Source organism: Rana temporaria, chromosome 2 (genome assembly GCF_905171775.1).
Source record: "Rana temporaria chromosome 2, aRanTem1.1, whole genome shotgun sequence".
Classification (NCBI taxonomy): Eukaryota; Metazoa; Chordata; class Amphibia; order Anura; family Ranidae; genus Rana; species Rana temporaria.
The window spans coordinates 512,251,374-512,271,063 of NC_053490.1; the positions used below are offsets into that span (position 1 = coordinate 512,251,374).

At 43.5% G+C, this 19,690-nt stretch overlaps 1 protein-coding gene across 1 annotated transcript in view; it reads right to left on the reverse strand.

Moving 5' to 3' along the window:
- Positions 1-19,690, reverse strand: part of BACE2 (beta-secretase 2) — a 74,450-nt gene that overhangs the window by 9,306 nt on the left and 45,454 nt on the right. Inside the window, exons 5-7 of the mRNA XM_040338980.1 lie at positions 19,162-19,296; positions 12,807-12,908; positions 2,527-2,679 (exon numbers count right to left, since the gene is read on the reverse strand). Of these exons, the coding sequence (XP_040194914.1) occupies positions 2,527-2,679; positions 12,807-12,908; positions 19,162-19,296 (390 nt within the window). The remainder of the gene's footprint in view (positions 1-2,526; positions 2,680-12,806; positions 12,909-19,161; positions 19,297-19,690) is intronic.

A 19,690-nucleotide genomic window follows, 5' to 3' on the forward strand; every position in this document is an offset into this window, starting at 1 on the left:
TTCCCTGGCTGCCTCAGGTCAGTAGTTCCTATTTGCCACGCCATGGCCTGCTGCCTCCCTCCCATCAGGCCACCAGCCAAGCTGCAGATCTAACCTCTCAAGGGGCTTCTCAGTTCCCATAGTGCCCCCGACATTCCATAGTGGCCTACAGTGCCCTTCAAAACTTCCTCAGTGCCCCCACCTCCTACAGTTGTTTTCAGCCTTCCACTGTGCTACCCAGCCCCCTGCAGATCCTTCCGCTACCCATAGTGCCCCCCAACCTCCACAGCGCCCCATGTCAAGTCCCCAGCCCCCTTAGAGACCCACAGCTCCCTCCAGAGACATAAGCCAGTTCTCCCCCCCCCCAAAAAAAAATTCTGCCTTGCAATCCAACATATAAAGCAGAGAAACCCCTTACCTGACAGCAAGCTTCAGGGACTATCAAAGGTGGGATGGGTGATCAGGCAGAGCCACTGATTGGTTGAACCATGTGAGAGCACCTATGGGATCCATCACCACGGCTGAACCACGTGAGAGCACCTATGTGACCCACCACTACGGCTGAACCATGCAAGAGCACCTATGTGACCTATCACCACGGCTGAACCATGTGAGTGCATCTATGTGACCCACCACCATGGCTCAACCATGTGAGCACACCTATGTGACCCAACACCAACCCATCTGGGGTCTCCTCCTGTGTTAGTCTCCTGCTGAAAGGGAGGGCCCGTGGGACCCAGAAGCTCGTACAAAGTATGAGCCAGAACATAATGGACAATTTAGAATATCTTGAAATATTACTGTTTGTTGATCCTGAACCCAACAGGTCAATTGAAAGAGTAACTCATTCAATGTGGGAACATAGACTGTTAGGGGTTAATATTGTCTGCTACTGTGATGTAAATGAACCTTACGATGGCTCCTAAGAACCTTTCATTGTGTTATGCTAATTGACACTGTATTGTGTGAAAGTTCTATTGATGATAAATGTGTGTTGTGAGTTAGCACAGTCTAAAAGGTCAGATGTCTAACTTGTCAGCTGTAGTTAATTAGCTCATGTAGATTATGCCTACTAAAGGAATGTGTATTGAATAGCAGGTGTCTATCTTGAAAGGTCATATCTCGAAGTCACCTTGTCTTGGTAAATGATTAGTTAATTAGCTCATGTCGATTATGTCTACTAAAGGAATGTGTATTGAGGGGGGCTCATTGGGAACCATTGTATGATGTTGTAGGTGGAGTGTGTCATTGTCCATTTGATTACTGTAGTATTATTTTTGGTGTATATAAGAGCCTGCCTTCTCAATAAAGATTGGCTATTCCCTTTGAACCAGAGAACAGAGCTGTGTGTCTCGGTTCTGGGGGAATCCGCATGGGTCGTGTTCGCCGGATTGTGGAGTGTCGATAAGCTGTCTTGGGTTCGGAATGGAATATCTTAAACGGCGTTAACCCCTGTCCCATTTGGGGTTCCGTTACAGAGACTCTGATGGGGACCACCCTACCTAAAGGGAAACCCTAATGGGCACTCCCCCAATCTAGGGGAAAGACGCTGATGAGGATCCCAATCTAAGGGGAAGATGCTGATGTAAGGAGACTCTGATGGGGACCACCCGACCTAAAAGGAAACCCTGATGAGCACCCCCCAATCTAGGGGAAAGACGCTGATGAGGAACCCAATCTAAGGGGAAGAGGCTGATGAAGGCCCCAATCTAAGGGGAAGATGCTGATGAAGGTCCCAATCTAAGGGGAAGACGCTGATGTAAGGGGGAGACTCTGATGGGGACCACCCAACCTAAGAGGAAACTCTGATGTGCACCCCCCAATCTAGGGGGAAGAAGATGATGAGGACCTCGATCTAAGGAAAAGACGCCGACGAGGACCCCAATCAAAGGGAAAGACGCTGATGAGGACCCCAATCTAAGGAGAAGATGCTGATGAGGACCCCAATCTAAGGAGAAGATGCTGATGAGGACCCCAATCTGAGAAGATGCTGATGAGGACCCCAATCTAAGGAGAAGATGCTGATGAGGACCCCAATCTAAGGAGAAGATGCTGAGGAGGACCCCAATCTAAGGAGAAGATGCTGATGAGGACCCCAATCTAAGAGGAAGACGCTGATGTAAGGAGATTTCGATAGGGACCATGCGACCTAAGAGGAAACCCTGATAGGCACCCCCCAATCTAAGGGGAAGATGCTGACGAGGACCCCAAACTAAGAGGAAGACGCTGATGTAAGAAGAGACTCTGATGGGAACCCCGAAATAAGGGGGAGATCTCTGATGGCAATTCTGATTTAGGGAGGACTCTGACTGGGCTTTTTGCCTGTGAACGTAAAACATACAATGGGTCCCTCAAACTGAAACGTTTAAAGACCTCTCTACAAGATCACATAGTACAAGATCACTATTGCATAATTTGCCATTATTAATAAAAGTTTAAATAAGGGTCTCCTAGTCACAAATCAGGCCATCTTATGGCCACCTCCTGTCTGGAAATACATTAAGCGGTAAACATTGAGATGACAGAAGCAATGAACAGAAAGACAACCTGAGGCTTCATGGTGAGGCGGAAGGAGCGAGTGGCGTTGTCGCTGTCACGCAAGTAAATGGAGAGATCCGGGAAGTACGTCCATGGCTCCTCTGATTTCTCCCAACACGCCAGCTGCAAACCCGTCCAGAATTCATTATTGAAGTTCTGAATCTGCAGGACAAAGGGACTCGAGTTACGTCTGGATAAAGGACACTTGCTGGATGAGAAGACATTAAATACAGACAGAATCATTGCATAAATTCATAAACTCCAGGCACAAATGTACACAGCAATGTAATCAATACATTAAATTTGTTTTCATTAATTGAAAGCAGCGCAAGTCCCTAAATTCAACCTGATACCAGCCCTTTACATTCTCTGTATAAGCAGTACAATGAGCCAATGTGCTGACAAGGAACATGCTGATGGGATGGAGAGAGGAGAGTGACAGAGAGAGGAGCTCATCACTTTGCTGCTTTTTCTTTCACTGTCCAGTCACAGGCTGGGGGTGGGTTGAGTGATGTCATCAGAGCGAGGACATCTAGTGGCAGAAAAGTGCTGTGGGGAAATCTCTGGATTGAAGCTGAAAATTGCAGCACAAAAGAACATATTTTGACTTGCCTGTACTTTATCTTGGAAGTACAGTACAGAGTCTAGTAATATTCAGCCTATGTCCAATTAGGATAGCTGGGTTCATTTTTTTTTTTTTTTTTAAATCGGCTATTTATTTGTATCTTCTTATTTCTGTTGTTCAGCTTTAAAAAGTACCTCCATGTGAACAATACAAGGCTCCACCCACTATAGGCTGCCTGCAGAAAACTACAGAAGGGGGCAGAGACAAGACCAGCCACCCTGCACAGGGAGAGAGAGCAGCAGTGAGCGGTCTTTATTACAGGAAGTTCCTGCACAGAGGGAAAGTCTAATGCCGCGTATACAAGATTAGGTAGATTCAGTAAGAGTTAGGCCGCTTATCAGTAGATAAGCCGACCTAACTCAGAATCTACGCTGACTTATGTTTAAGCGTATGCTCAAACAGAGATACGCTTAAACATATCTAAGATACGACGGCTTGCGCCGTCCTATGTTAGATTGCAATATTTTGGATGGCCGCTAGGTGGCGCTTCCATTGCGGTCGGCGTAGAATATGTAAATGAGGAGATACGCCGATTCACGAACGTACGCCCGGCCGACGCAGTACTTTTACGCCGTTTACGTAAGATAGGCCGCGTAAAGTTAGAGCTAGGCCCTAGTGGAATAGTAATGTCAAGTATGGCCGCCGTTCCCGCGTCGAAATTTTAATTTTTTACGTCGTTTGCGTAAGTCGTCTGTGAATCGGGATTTACGTCCACGTCGAAATCAATAGGCCCATACGGCGTACTTAGCCGCAATGCACACTGGGAAATGTAGGCGCCCGGCGCATGCGCAGTTAAGGAAAAACGTAAAAACGTGAGGTCAAGCGCCATTACCATAAAACACGCCCCCCTCAAACACATTTGAATTAGGCGCCCTTACGCCCGCCCGCTTTAGGCTACGCCGACGTAACTTAGCAGGCAAGTACATTGTGAATCATGTACTTGCCTCGCTAACTTACGGCGGCGTAGCTTAAATTCCTTAAGCTACGCCGCCGCAAAGTTACGCGAACGTACCTGAATCTACCTAGATCATTTTTCGGCATGAAAAAAACATAGTTTTTCAAAAACATCATTTAAAATGATCGTGTCAAAATTTGAACATGCTGCATTTTTTAACTTCGTTTTAAACAATGTCGTTTTTCGGGTTGTAAAAAATGATCGTGTGTGGGCTAAAACGACGTAAAAAACCCACGCATGCTCAGAAGCGAGTTATGAGACGGGAGCGCTCTTTCTGGTAAAACTACCGTTCATAATGGAGTAAGCACATTCATCACGCTGTAACAGACAGAAAAGCGCAAATCGTCTTTTACTAACACGGAATCAGCTAAAGCAGCCCAAAGGCGAATGGAACTTCCCCTTTAGAGTGCCGTCGTACGTATTGTACGTCACCGCGCTTTGCTAGATAATTTGTTTATAACGATGGTGTGTGGGCAACGTTGTTTTAATATTGAAGTTGGGAAAACGTCGTTTTTTGGACATGCTGAAAAATGATCGTGTGTACGCGGCATCACACTGGATTACTGCACAGATCCGGAAGAAATATACACGATAAATGTATTTAGACAAATTTTGCCTATTCTGGAATTTCATTTTAAATATACCACTGACAGTCTTTTGTTCTATCTATTCAATAAGAGCAAAAAAAATACACAAAAAACTTGTCAAAAATTCAGAGCGGTCCTGTGTCATTTCAAGGAGTCTAGTAAGCCCTTCTAGGTCTGATCTTGATTAGCTTCTATGTCAGAGTGGGTGGGTTTGGGTAGTTTTGAAAAAGACAAATGGGCAGGGCTGACACCATTTTTTGCAACTGCAGTCCAGAAGGCGGTATTGCATTGCCAACCTACAACAGGATCCATATGTATTTTTCTGATACTTGCAGGGTAACGTGTGGGGAAATATGCATGTATTGTACAAATGTACTGCTTGTAATTTTTGCCCTGAAATAGATTTAAAGCGTTTGTTACCCCAACACTTCATATTCCTGATCTGTGCCCGCTGTGCCATGTACTTGTATGAGGAATTATCCTGCTCTTTGTATTGTTTCCTTTGTGTGAAATCCCTGGTGTGCCTGCCAGTCTTTCTGCTTTCCTATTAAAACTGACCACGCTAAGCAGTGTGCTCGCCTCCATTGATAAGACTTGGGGCTGAGAACAGAGGGAATGTGATCACTTATAAGAAAGGCAAAAAGGGTATTTTATTATATATATATATATATATATATATATATATATATATATATATATATATATATATATATATATATATATATATATATATATATACACACATACATACATACATACACACACATATATATATACAGTATATATATATATATATATATATATATATATATATATATATATATATATATATATATATATATATATATATATATATATATATATATATATATATATATATAGATAGTGAAAGGAAGTCAGGTAAATCTGTGGGTGTTGTCACAGACGGGAGATACAATTCTGCCTTGTTTAGACAATACACCAATTATTATCGGGTGTCGGCTGCAGAAGTAGCCTGAAAGGTTTAAGGGCGTTGGAAAACTTCAGCTGTTCAGAATGAGGCAATTAAGGCCTCTATAAGTAATCCAGAGAATTACTACTGATTGCTGCATCCTGAGGCTTTTTGAGTGAAGGAGAGCAGTGAACAGAAATACTTCTGAAGAGGTGAGGTGCTGTTGATTTTTCTGTGTGATAAAAATCAAAAAGACCATTTGTTTTTCTGCTGTATGACCAGCAGTGTCTGCTCAGCAGTAGGCTGTGCCAGACTCCATAGATAGGTTCCTGTGTGGTGAAGGTAGTCGCCCCAAGTGGCCAGGGTTTATTTTGTGTTTGATTTTGTTTATGCTGTTTGGATGCTTGCACTTGTTTCCAGCAAGATGGAAGAATAAACCAAATTCTTTGTTTTCAACCGTCTTTGCCTGTTTCTCTGAATCGTTCAGTGTGTAGTGAACCCATCCAGGGGGTTACAACCCCCCGCTACCGAGCTAATCCCTTAATAAATATATATATATATATACACACACACACACACACACACACACACACACACACACACACACAAATGTTTTGCATGTCATTTACATTTTTAATTGAACGGGTTGTTTCACAAGGTGATCGTTTATAATCACTTCAAGCTGCTTCATAATAATGAGCTTTTATCATTATCATCTACACAAGTAAAAAAATATAGATGTTGGCTTCTTCCAAGCCCTGAAAATGGCAAAAAGGAAACAATTTCTGTCGAATTTTCCGTCTCGTGGTCTCTGCATTTCTTGAAGGCGAGGTTGCGCCATTTCATTTTAACTTTCCCCCTTTTAAACAAACAAAAAAACACGTCAGTGGAAAATGCCGCCAATGATCCGGACAGACGGCGCTGACATTTCCTTGTCACTGGAATTTCACGCTGAACTCCACTGTCAGCAGATGGTAAACTATGAAAATAGAATTTACTACCTATATTGTTTCCTTATGGCTCCCTGGCACTTTTTTAGTGTGGCCCCCCGGGGGCCCCTACAGTCACTTATCTGCATTTCCTCATTCCCCCAGTTATAGCAGTGATCTCCATCAGTCTCATGTAGTAGGCCTCAGGCTAGGACTGTCTTTTAAAGCATGTTACTACTCCAACAACTCCTAGATCATGTTTGCAGTGTCTGACAGTCTCCAGCGATGTTCACGATAGCCTTTGCTGTCCCGGGACACACCCTCCTCATTGGCGGAGACAGCAGCAGGAGGCCTATTGGCTACCACTGCTGTCAATCACAGCCAGTGAGCTAATGAGGAGAGAGCAAAGGGGTGTGGCTGAGCCATGGCTCTAGGTTTCTTATGGACGCATAAAGCAGTGGCTCGGGAGCAAGAACGCAGTGGTGCCACCGGGGCAAGTTGCTTTCTCCGCGGCACTGCTCGAGGGGGGAGGAGCCAGGAGCACCGGCAGGGGACCCGAAAAGAAAAGGATCGGATCTGCTACACAGGAGCAGGCAAGTATAAAATGTTTGTCATTTAACCACTTGCTTACTGTGCACATACACCCCCTTCCTGCCCAGACAAAATTTTAGCTTCCGGCACGGTGTCGCTTTAACCGACAATTGCGCAGTCGTGCAACGTGGCTCCCAAACAAAATTGAAGTCCTTTTTTTCCCACAAATAGGAGCTTTCTTTTGGTGGTATTTGATCGCCTGTGCGTTTTTTTTTTTTTTGGGCTATAAACAAAAAAAAAAAGTGTAAATTTCGAAAAAAAAAACCCACAATATTTCTTACTTTTTGCTATAATAAATATCCCATTTAAAAAAAAAAAGAAAAAAAAAAAAGAAGGTTTTCTCAGTTTAGGCCGATACGTATTCTTCTATATATTTTTGGTAAAAAATAAATAAAAAAAAAAAAAAAAAAAATCGCAATAACCGTATAGTGACTGGTTTGCGCAAATGTTATATTGCCTACAAAATAGGGGACATAATTATAAAAACATTTTTATTTATTTTTTTACTAGGAATGGCGGCGATCAGCGATTTTTTTTCGGGACTGCGACATTATAGCGGACACATCAGGACATTTTTGGGACCATTCACATTTATACAGTGAACAGTGCTATAAATATGCATTGATTACTGTATAAATGTGACTGGCAGGGAAGGGGTTAACCACTAGGGGGCGGGGGAAGGGGTTAAATGGGTAGCCTAGTGAGGGTTCTAACTGTAGGGTGAGGGGAGTGACTGGGGGAGGTGACCAATCTGTGTCCCTATGTACAAGGGACACAGCATCGGTCTCCTCTCCCTGACAGGACGTGGATCTCTGTGTTTACACACAGAGATCTACGGTCCTGCTCAGTTACCATCGCGGCCGCTGGGCACGCGCATCGTGTTCCCAGTAACGCGCACGCCCCCTAGCGGCTTTAAAGGACAGGACGTCATATGACGTCCTGTCAGAAAAACTGAGCTACTTTGCCGCCGTCATTTGACGGCAGCTGGTAGCAGAGCGGTTAATTTATATATATATATATATATATATATATATATATATATATATATATATATATATATATATATATATATATATATATATATATATATATATATATATATATATATATATATATATATATATATATATATATATATATTTATGGTCGTTACCCTCTGACCGAGAGAGATGTGGATCACATAAACACGCGACAAGACTTACAACATAAATAGACCTGAAGTGTGCCTTGGCATACTGGTCTGGTCAGTATGCCAAGAAAAGGGGGCATACCCAAGGTAAGTAATGGGTAGTTAATTGAAGAAGGATATGCTGAGAAGTGCCCTGAAAAAGGGAAGGGCGGGAGGGTGTCGAATGCGATTGAATGCGCAGACTCACGGACATGAGGTGAGCTGGAAAGAGTCGGCCCAGTGACGTGTAGTACCGCACACTGAACTGACAAAGAGCATGTGTGAGTGGGCTGCTTAACCACTTGCTGACGGCCGTACGACTTTGTACGGCCTCAGCGCGGCTCCCAATCTCTAACAGGCCGTCTTTTTACGGCCGCCCCTTTGCACGTTCCCCGCGCGCGCTCCCGAGCGCGCAGCGGGGAACTGCTGTGCTGGCCGTGTCCCTTGGACACAGCCAGTCACAGATCGCCGTGAACGGCCAATCGGAGTGGCCGTTTCCTAGGCGATCTGTGCGGCCAATGAGAGATGATCTCATATGTTTACATATGAGATCATCTCTCATTCCCGACTCTCGCAGACAGCGGTGCTGACAGGGGAGAGAGGAGACGGATCTGTGTCTCTTGTACATAGAGACACAGATCGGTCACCCCCCCCAGTCACCCCCCCTCCACCTACAGTTAGAACACTAATTAGGATACACATTTAACCCCTTCCTCACCCCCTAGTGTTAACCCCTTCCCTGCCAGTCACATTTATACAGTAATTAGTGCATATTTATAGCACTGATTGCAGTATAAATGTCAATGGCGCCAAAAATGTGTCAAAAGTGTCCGATGTGTCCGCCATAACGTCGCAGTCCCAATAAAAATCGCAGATCGCCGCCATTTCTAGTAAAAAAAAAAAAATTATACAGTAATTAGTGCATATTTATAGCACTGATTGCAGTATAAATGTGAATGGCGCCAAAAATTTGTCAAAAGTGTCCGATGTGTCCGCCATAACGTCGCAGTCCCAATAAAAATCGCAGATCGCCGCCATTTCTAGTAAAAAAAAAATAATTCTGTCCCTTATTTTGTAGGCGCTATAACTTTTGCGCAAACCAGTCGCTTATTGCGTTTTTTTTTTTTTTTTTTACTAAAAATATGTAGAATACGTATCGGCCTAGACTGAGGATAAAAAAAAAACGTAAAAAAAAAAAAAATTGAGCTATTTATTATAGCAACAAGTAAAAATATTTTTTTTCTTTTCAAAATTGTCGCTCTATTTTTGTTTATAGCGCAAAAAATAAAAACCGCAGAGGTGATCAAATACCACCAAAAGAAAGCTCTATTTGTGGGGAAAAAAGGACGTTAATTTTGTTTGGGAGCCACGTCGCACGACCGCGCAATTGTCAGTTAAAGCGACGCAGTGCCGAATCGCAAAAAGTCCTCTGGTCAGGAAGGGGTTTAAGTGCCCAGTAAGGAAGTGGTTAAATACCCTCCGGGCTTCTCCCATAAACTCAGGCCACCATACTGGCCTTCTTTGTATATATATATATATATATATATATATATATATATATACACATACATACACATACATACACACATATATATATATATATACACATATATACATACATACATACACACACACACACACACACACACACACACACACACATATATATATATATACATACATACATACATACATACATACATACATACACACACACACACACACATATACATATACACACACAAAAAACAACAACGCTTTAAAGCAGTTGTAAACCCTTGGGAATTTTTTTTTCTTCTTACCTGCCATGTAAAGATATAATGTGCTAGTATGCACTGCATACTAGCACATTATGTGAAACTTACCTAAAAACGATGTGATGTCATTGCTGGAGGCTGCTTTCATCTGCACCCGTCATGCTTCTGGGTTAGTGGACTCCGGCTCTGTGACTGGCCGGAGCCGCAATGATGTCACTCCTGTGCATGCGCGGGAGCCGTCGTTCACAGCACAGTGCTCTGAAGGGACGGCACTGGCGGCATGTACAGTAAATATCTCCTAAACGGCGCATGTTTAGGAGATATTTATACCACCTATAGGCAAGCCTTATTACAGGTACAATTTAGTGATGGAAGATGACTTCCTCTGTAATCTCACTTTAAATGGTTAAGATACATTGTTAACATATTTACCTTAAAAAAAAAAAAATAATAATGCAAAGGTTGGGAAAACATGACAGCTAAAATTTCACTTTTTGCATCAACAAGATTTGCATTACTATGCAAAACCACATTTGGGATTTGGCTTTGAGTAGATCAGATTTACTTTTGCTGGGTGGGGGCCGCACTGTCATGGTGTGAACTAGTCTATTCAGAAACCGCGCTATAATGCGTGAATGACAGACTAACCATGTGATATAAAACATAATGCAAATCAAAATATTTAAACAGTCGCGCTAATAAATGCGATAAATAAGTGAACAGAAGGTAAGTATTGTGACAAATTATAACGAATCATAAACATAAATGTAGTCGATAAAAAAAAAAAAAAAAAAAAAGATTAAAAATAAAAATAACAAAGTCCATGTCAGTATAAACCCCGGAGGATTCGCCTCTTTCTGAGATTTGGTGTTTACAAGTAAAAAATACGTTTATTTTTGCTAGAAAATTACTTAGAACCCCCAAACATAATACATTTTTTTCTCTCCAAACACCCTAGAGAATAAAATAGCGGTTGTTGCAATACTTGATGTCACACCGTATTTGCGCAGTGGTCTTACAAGCGCACTTTCGGAAAAAAAAAACCACTTTTTTTTAATTAAATAAAATAAGACAACAGTAAAGTTAGCCCAATTATTTTTATATTGTGAAAGATAAAGTTACGCCGAGTAAATTGATACCCAACATGTCACGCTTCAAAATTGCGGCCGCTCGTGGAATGGCGACAAAACTTTACCCTTAAAAATTTCCATAGGTGATGTTTAAAAAAATTCTACAGGTTGCATGTTTTGAGTTATAGAGGAGGTCTAGGGCTAGAATTATTGCTCTTGCTCCAACGATCGCGGCGATACCTCAAACGTGTGGTTTGAACACTGTTTCATAAGCGGGCGCTGCTCACGTATGCGTTCGCTTCTGCACGCGAGCTCGGTTGGACGGGGGCGTGTTTAAATTTTTTTTTCTTATTTGGTTTACCTTTTATTTTTATTAACGGAAAAAAAATTGTCACTTTTATTCCAATTACAAGGAATGTAAACATCCTTTGTAATAGAAAAAAAGGGTGACAGGTCCTCTTAAATATAAGATTTGGTGTCAAAAAGACGTCACATCTCATATTTACACTAAAATGCAAAAAAAAGAAAAAAAAAAAAAAAAAAAGGTGTAGTATGTATAGAGGGGTCCTCCTGCAGTTCCAAGTTCCCACTAATGGTGGGGGGGTCTTCCTATATTTCCAAACTCCCGCTAGTCACCCCTAGGACAGCCGTGAAGATTGGTATAAAGGAGAAGAAACGAGTGTGATATTGTATGAGCTACTTTACTAATATAGTATGAAAATGCACTTACATTGCACAAGTAAAATAACAGCCTTGGTTTAAAACTGGTTATTTTCCAGCAAACAAGTAAAACAACCGAGTTCAAAGAAAGGAACGCCGCTCCAGGTGAGCAATCACTGCAGTTCGGATGCAAACCACAGGTCACCATCGATGATCAATGAGAAAGAAAAGAAGGCTGCACACCAACAGGAAAAATCCAATGTGATAGATTTAAAAAAAAAAAAAAAAAATTATATATATATATATATATATATATATATATATATATATATATATATATATATATATATATATATATATATATATATATATATATATATATATATATATATATATATATATATATAAGGTCAAATGCAACAAAAACAATGACACAGGACCCAGGAGGCGACACGTTCCACACTGTCAACAGTGCGTCTTCAAACCTACCGCACTTCTGGCATCAGGGAGGATGCAATGACGTCAGCACGTAGCTCCACCTGACATGTTTCGTCACATATGACATCTTCCAGGGCACTGAAAGACGTCATATGTGACGAAACATAAAGTGGTGGCTGCCACAGAGGGATTCTTCACTCAAGTGTCTGGTGGCGGAACACTGTATTTAAGGAATCCTCCAGTATTTATACTCACGTGGAAATTATTATTTATATGCTTTTTTTCCCCATTCTCCAGCATTTTTTTCAATCTTTTTTTGATATCACCAACATCATGTTTAGGTGATGGTTTAGAATTTGTCACGATACTTACCTTTTGTTCACTTATTTATTGCATTTATTAGCACGACTATTTGAATATTATGGTGTGAAATAGACCTATGGGAACATCTCGATTATCCCTTCAGACTCTTGTAGTAAACTTTGTAGTATACCACACGTCTGTGTACAGGACCATTTGGGCTTCTCAGGTCCCCCATATAGGGGACGGCAGTTATTCTTTACATAGGAGGATCTTACCAAAGATGTCTGAACGATGGCTTCCACCATGGCATTGAAGACCTTGTCTGGGAGACGCAGGAGTGTGGTGCCGCTGTCCACAATGGCTTTGTCGGTGTTGTACTGGAAGAAAAGAAATAAGCCATAAGTAGTGATCGTGTCGCTCAGATTAGAAGATGAGCACTGCCATGCAAGCCTGTCCAGGAGATATATTAACCGCTTACCGACCGCCGCACGACTTTATACAATTGGCAGAATGGCACGGCTGCGCAAATTCCTTTTAAATTGCCACCGCGTGGTCGCGCACCACGCTCGTGACCCTGTCGTGAGCTCCGGGACCCGCGGACTCTATGTCTGCCGGTGTCCCGCGATTGTGTCACAGAGCTGAAAAATGGGGAGAAACACAACATCTCCCCGTCCTGCCTAGTGACATGTCACTGATCGGGAACAGAGATCAGTGATGTGTCACGGCAAGCCACGCCCCCTAACAGTTAGAAGCACTCCCTAGGACACACTTAACCCCTTCCTAGCCCCCTACAGGTTAACCCCCTTCACTGCCAGTGTAGTTTTTACAGTAATCTGTGCATTTTTATAGCACTAATCGCTGTAAAAATTACAATGGTCCCAAAATAGTGTCAAAAGTGTCCGATGTGTCCGCCATAATGTCGCAGCCACGAAAAATAAATAAATAAAAAAAAATTATAAATCGCTGATCGCCGCCATTACTAGTAAAAAAAAAAAAAAATATTAATAAAAATGCCATAAAACTATCCCCTATTTTGTAGACGCTATAACTTTTGCGCAAACCAATCAAAACGCTTATTGCGATTTTTTTTTTTTACCAAAAATATTTAGAAGAATACGTATTGACCTAAACTGAGGAAAATAAATGTTTTTTTATATATATTTTGGGGATATTATAGCAAAAAGAAAAAAAAAATTGTCGCTCTTTTTTGTTTATAGCGCAAAAAATAAAAACCGCAGAGGTGATAAAATACCACCAAAAGAAAGCTCTATTTGTGGAGAAAAAAGGACGTCAATTTTGTTTGGGAGCCACATGGCACGACCGCGCAATTGTCAGTTAAAGCAACGCAGTGCCAAATCGCAAAAAGTGGCAAGGTCTTTGGCCAGCCAAATGGTCCGGGGCTGAAGTGGTTAAAATGTTAAAACAATAAATTAAAATATTTTAGGGTCAGTTCACACCACATGCTGTGCAGTGCTAAAAGCATGAAAAGTAAGATATTTTAGAAGCGGTATTAAATCCTAAACCAAAAATATAATATATTGCAATCATTAGATGTGGCGGCTGCATTCGTTTTCATTTTTAAGGCTTTTCCCCCCCTTCTGTTTTCACCTGATAATCTGCCCAGCAACACACCTCCTGTAATAGAGTGACCCCACTCTGGATGAAGGAGCAACAGAGACACCTTTGGACAGCAGCACTGTTATTCTGGGGATTAGAGGAGTATTGGGTATACTAGCAGATTTAAATAACCTATCAAATTGAAGCCAAACTCCAGCTCACACTTTATAATCAGTTACAGCAAATCGTTTTGTTTGTTTTGAGATTTTTTTATATGAATAAATATAAGCTGATCATTATAAAACACCCCCGTCAGTGGTAAATAGTTGGTCTCATCCCTGCAACCTCTGCAGGGCAGCTTGTTTGGTTGAAAAACAACAGACTTATTGGCCAGATCACCAGGTGAAGCAAAGAAAGGAAGCCGGTTCCCAACAATGTGACCACTGTGACGTCAATCACAGTGGTCACATGATCCTCCCAACGTAAGCCCAATACTAATCTAACCGCCAAAGTCCAACACTAACCTAACTCCTAAAGTGAGCCCAACACTAACCTAACCCCCAAAGTAAGCATAGCACTAACCTAACCCCCCCCCCCCAAGTAGGCCCAACACTAACCAAACCCCAAAAGTGAGCCCAACACCACCCTAACCCCTAGAGCGGGGATAAGCAATTAGCGGACCTCCAGCTGTTGCCAAACTACAAGTCCCATCATGCCTCTGCCTCTGGGTGTCATGCTTGATGCTGTCAGAGTCTCGCTATGCCTCATGGGACTTGTAGTTTGGCAACATCTGGAGGTCCGCTAATTGCTTATCCCTGCCCTAGAGTGAGCCCAACACCACCCTAACCCCTAGAGTGAGCCCAACACCACCCTAACCCCTAGAGTGAGCCCAACACCACCCTAACCCCTAGAGTGAGCCCAACACCACCCTAACCCCTAGAGTGAGCCCAACACCACCCTAACCCCTAGAGTGAGCCCAACACCACCCTAACCCCTAGATTGAGCCCAACACTACCCTAACCCCTAGAGTGAGCCCAACACTAACCTAGCCCCCAAAGTAAGCATAGCACTAACCTAACCCAACCCCCCCCCCCCACACACACACAAAGTAGGCCCAACACTAACCAAACCCCTAAAGTGAGTCCATCACCAACCTAACCCCAAAGTGAACCCAATACTAGCCTAACCCTCAAAGTAAGTCCAACACTAACCTAACCCCTAAAGTGAACTCAATACTAACCCAACACCCAATGCAAGCCCAACACTAACCTAACTCCTAGCGTGAGCCCAATACTAACCTAACTCCTAGAGTGAACCCAATACTAACCTAACCCCCAAAGTCCAACACTAACCTAACCCCCTAAAGTAAACCAAATACTGACCTAACCCCTAAAGTAAGCCCAATACTAACCTAATCCCTAAAGTGAGCCCAACACTAACCTAACCCCCAAAGTAAGCGCAGCACTAACCCCCCCCCCCCCCAAAGTAAGCCCAACACTAACCAAACCCCTGAAGTGAGTCCACCACCATCCTAACCCCAAAGTGAATCCAAAACTAACCCAACACCCAATGCAAGCCCAATACTAACCTAACCCCTAAAGTGAGCCCAACACTAACCTAACCCCCAAGATAAGCGCAGCACTAATCTAACCCCACAAAGAAGGCAACAGTAACCTAACCCCTAAAACAAGCCCAATACTAACCTAACTCCCAAAAGTAGGCCCAACACTAACCAAACCCCTAAAGTAAGCCTGGACATCAAGACCTACTCTTCAGCATACCTTGCCTGCTCCTACCCCGGGAGCCTCTATGAACTCACATTTTATGGTTAAACACATGGACACCTTGTTTACCAAGTACTACAGGAAATACAAGCAGATTCATCCGTAAACAGTTATACAGTCTCATAAAAAACTAACTGCCACACCAATAGTATAATGTTCTGATTGTGTATATAAATACATATAAAATGGTATCACACACACACACACACACACACACACACACACACACACACACACACACAGGCTTTCAAGGACCTGTTTGGGCTTTTAAATAGTTCTGAAAACAGTAAGAAGAAGGAACAAACATGAACCACTTTATAAAAAGGGAGCCAAGGGGTCCGACAGCTTCCATCAATTTAGCCAATAAATAGCATCACAAAGTGAACTTTTAACTTTTTATCATTTTTTTTTCAAATGATCACCCCCTATAGTTCAGGTTTGTCTTTCTTTCCTAGCTGAGGATGACGTATCCAGACCACAAACATGTTCAGGAAAGCTGAGGGTCAATCTGGGATTCGTTGTGTCGTTTCTGCAAATGCGTGTGGTCATACAAACTGCCTCCTGGGATCTACATCACTCATCTCAGGGTGCCGATCACGATATGGAATGTTGCCAGTTTACTGGCAGAAGAGTGTAGTGTGTTTGCGCATGCGCAAGGGATCCAGCGCATGCACAGGGATGCCGTAGAGAGCTGCCAAGTATTGTAGAACTGGCAAAGATCTCTGTGGTACATCTGCGCATTTGCCAAAAATGTATTTAAGATGGCGGTGCTGGATATGAGCAGTGTAGGAAGAACTTTCCCTACAAGCAAGACAACACTGGACTCTATGGACTAGGATGGGTTTTTAATAGTATAAAAAGATTTATTTAGATATAAAATTGCAAAACAATTGTACAAATCCAGGATTGGTCGAAGTCTACTAGTTTCGCGGGTTTGCCACTTCATCAGGACAGCCAATCTGGTGGGTCAATTGTTGGTGTGCGGGACCAGGCGAATAAGGGGGATTCCCCCAACGGCGAACAGGGGGATAATAAACCGTGGAAATCATGATAACGGTTGTTGGGAGGTGTTGCCAGGTCATGGTGGAAGAAGATCCTGTTGGCATAGGCAGGTAAGGAGGAAGGGACCATGGAATGGAGCATCAAGATGGGGAATGACATGGGTGCATGACTCAAGGTGTCCAACAATGCTGGTGAAGCCAGCAGCGCGTCACAGAACAGAGGTATCCGTGGACCTGTTCTCTGGCGGTCCGGTGGACGGTTGGTACCAGCTCGGGACTCTGTTTGGTAGCCATTTGAGGTCCCCACCGGTGCAGTTCTCCCTACCCCCAGTCCTTGCAGTACCCTGCAATTGTCACACACACGGATACCTCTGTTCTGCTGGCTTCACCAGGATTGTTGGACACCTTGAGTCATGCACCCATGTCATTCCCCATCTTGATGCTCCATTCCATGGTCCCTTCCTCCTTACCTGCCTATGCCAACAGGGGGGAATCCCCCTTATTCGCCTGGTCCCGCACACCAACAATTGACCCACCGGATTAGCTGTCCTGATGAAGCGGCAAACCCGCGAAACTAGTAGACTTCGACTAATCCTGGATTTGTACAATTGTTTTGCAATTTTATATCTAAATAAATCTTTTTATACCATTATTGTTTATTGCATTCTATCAGTACCAAGACAGTCCCCCTCAACACACTGAGTGGGTCATACCGGGTCTAGCTTCAGCAACTATTCCCCTATCCCTACTCTCCCCCCTTTCTCTACTGCAACTGGGATGATGGTACAATTTTAAGTTTATTACTACATTTTTAAATGAGGCTATACTCTCTACCTTCTTCATAGGATGGGTTTTTGTTTTTTTCACTTGTATACAGGGACAAGTTTAAGGATTTAACATTTTTATTTTTGACATCAAGAGTGGAGTCCCTCTTTAACCACTTCAATACCGGGCACTTTCACCCCCTTCCTGCCCAGGCCAATTTTCAGCGCCTTCGCACTTTAAATGACAATTGCGCGGTCATGCAACAGTGTACCCAGATGACATTTCTATCCTTTTTTGAGACAGATAGAGCTTTCTTTTGGTGGCATTTAAAGCGGATGTGCGCTGAAAAAAAAATTAAAAGCCAGCAGCTACAAATACTGCAGCTGCTGACTTTTAATATTAGGAAACTTACCTGTCCTGGAGTCCAGCGCAGTCCGCAGCAAAGGGCTTGCGATCGCTCGTCACTCTGCTGCTCCCCCCGCCATCCTCGGTGAGGGAACCAGGAAGTGAAGCGCTCCGGCTTCACTACCCGGTTCCTACGCCTGCCGATTGGCTCCCGCTGTGTACTGGGAGCCGAGTGTTCGCAGAACACAACGGGTGGGTGTTGGGAGCTGACGTCATGCCCGCAGTCTGCCCGAGACTGTGTGGCCGGAAGTGGGTGCAAATACCTGTCTAGACAGGTATCTGCACCTCCCTCCCCCTAAAAGGTGTCAAATGTGACACCGGAGGGTTCGGGATTTCCACTTTAGGGTGGAGCTCCGCTTTAATCATTACCGGGAATTTTGGAAAAAATAAAACCTCTCTTGGTTTTTGTTACACAATTGTGCAAATAAGTAGTGTTCTCTCCTTCACTGACGAGGCTGCGCAGATGGGCACCGACAAGGCTGCGCAGATGGGCACCGACAAGGCTGCGCAGATGGGCACCGACAAGGCTGCGCAGATGGGCACCGACAAGGCTGCGCAGATGGGCACCGACAAGGCTGCGCAGATGGGCACCGACAAGGCTGCGCAGATGGGCACCGACAAGGCTGCGCAGATGGGCACCGACAAGGCTGCGCAGATGGGCACCGACAAGGCTGCGCAGATGGGGTTGCACTGATAATCAGTGCCCTGATTATCAGTGCAATTGTGCTCCGTAACTTGAAAACCGCTTATCGGCTTTACTTTCCTCAGACACGGACAATGCGGAGGAAAAGAAAAGCTGATAACCGGCATTTGTTTACATGTGATCAGCTAGACACAGCTGATCACATGGTAAAGAGCCTAGGTCATCTATTCCTTACCCCGATCGGTGATGCGCTGTACCCGAGCGACACAGCTCACCACCAATCACAGTGCCCCCGGGTGTGCAACGTGAGGGATGTCATAGAACATCCAGCTAGGATGGAAAAGTCACCACCTGCCCGTCATTCTGCTATAGGCCGGCCAGGAAGGTGTTAAACTCTCGACTTTCTGCATTAACCAATGGCTAACAATGGTACAATAAGAAAAATTATTTTACACATCCTTATTAGACCTCTTACCTCTTTACAGTCCAGGTTCAAGTTCATCCCTCCAACTTCAAACTTGAGAACTTCCACTTGATAATACCACTCCTCAGTGATGGGGGTGTACCAGATGTCCCCTGAGTACAGCGTTGGTTCCATACCACCCATGACCTGAAAATGCAAATAGGACTATTATAGTGGATCTGACCTCAAAAAAGTAAAAATTTGCCATCTTCTAGTTAACACCTAGAAATGTTAATTATGTCCCTGAAAAAGTACATGGGACCAGATTCACGTAAAATCGCGACGGCGTAACGTATCCTATATACGTTACACCGCCGCAATTTTTCATCGCAAGTGCCTGATTCACCAAGCACTTGCGATGAAAACTACGCCGGCGGCCTCCGGCGCAAGGCGGGCCAATTTAAATGGGCGTGTGCCATTTAAATTAGGCGCGCTCCCGCGCCGGACCTACTGCGCATGCTCCGTTTCTTAACTCCGGCTGTGCTTTGCGCGCCGTGACGTCATTTTTTTGAACGGCGATGCGCGTAGCGTACTTCCGTAT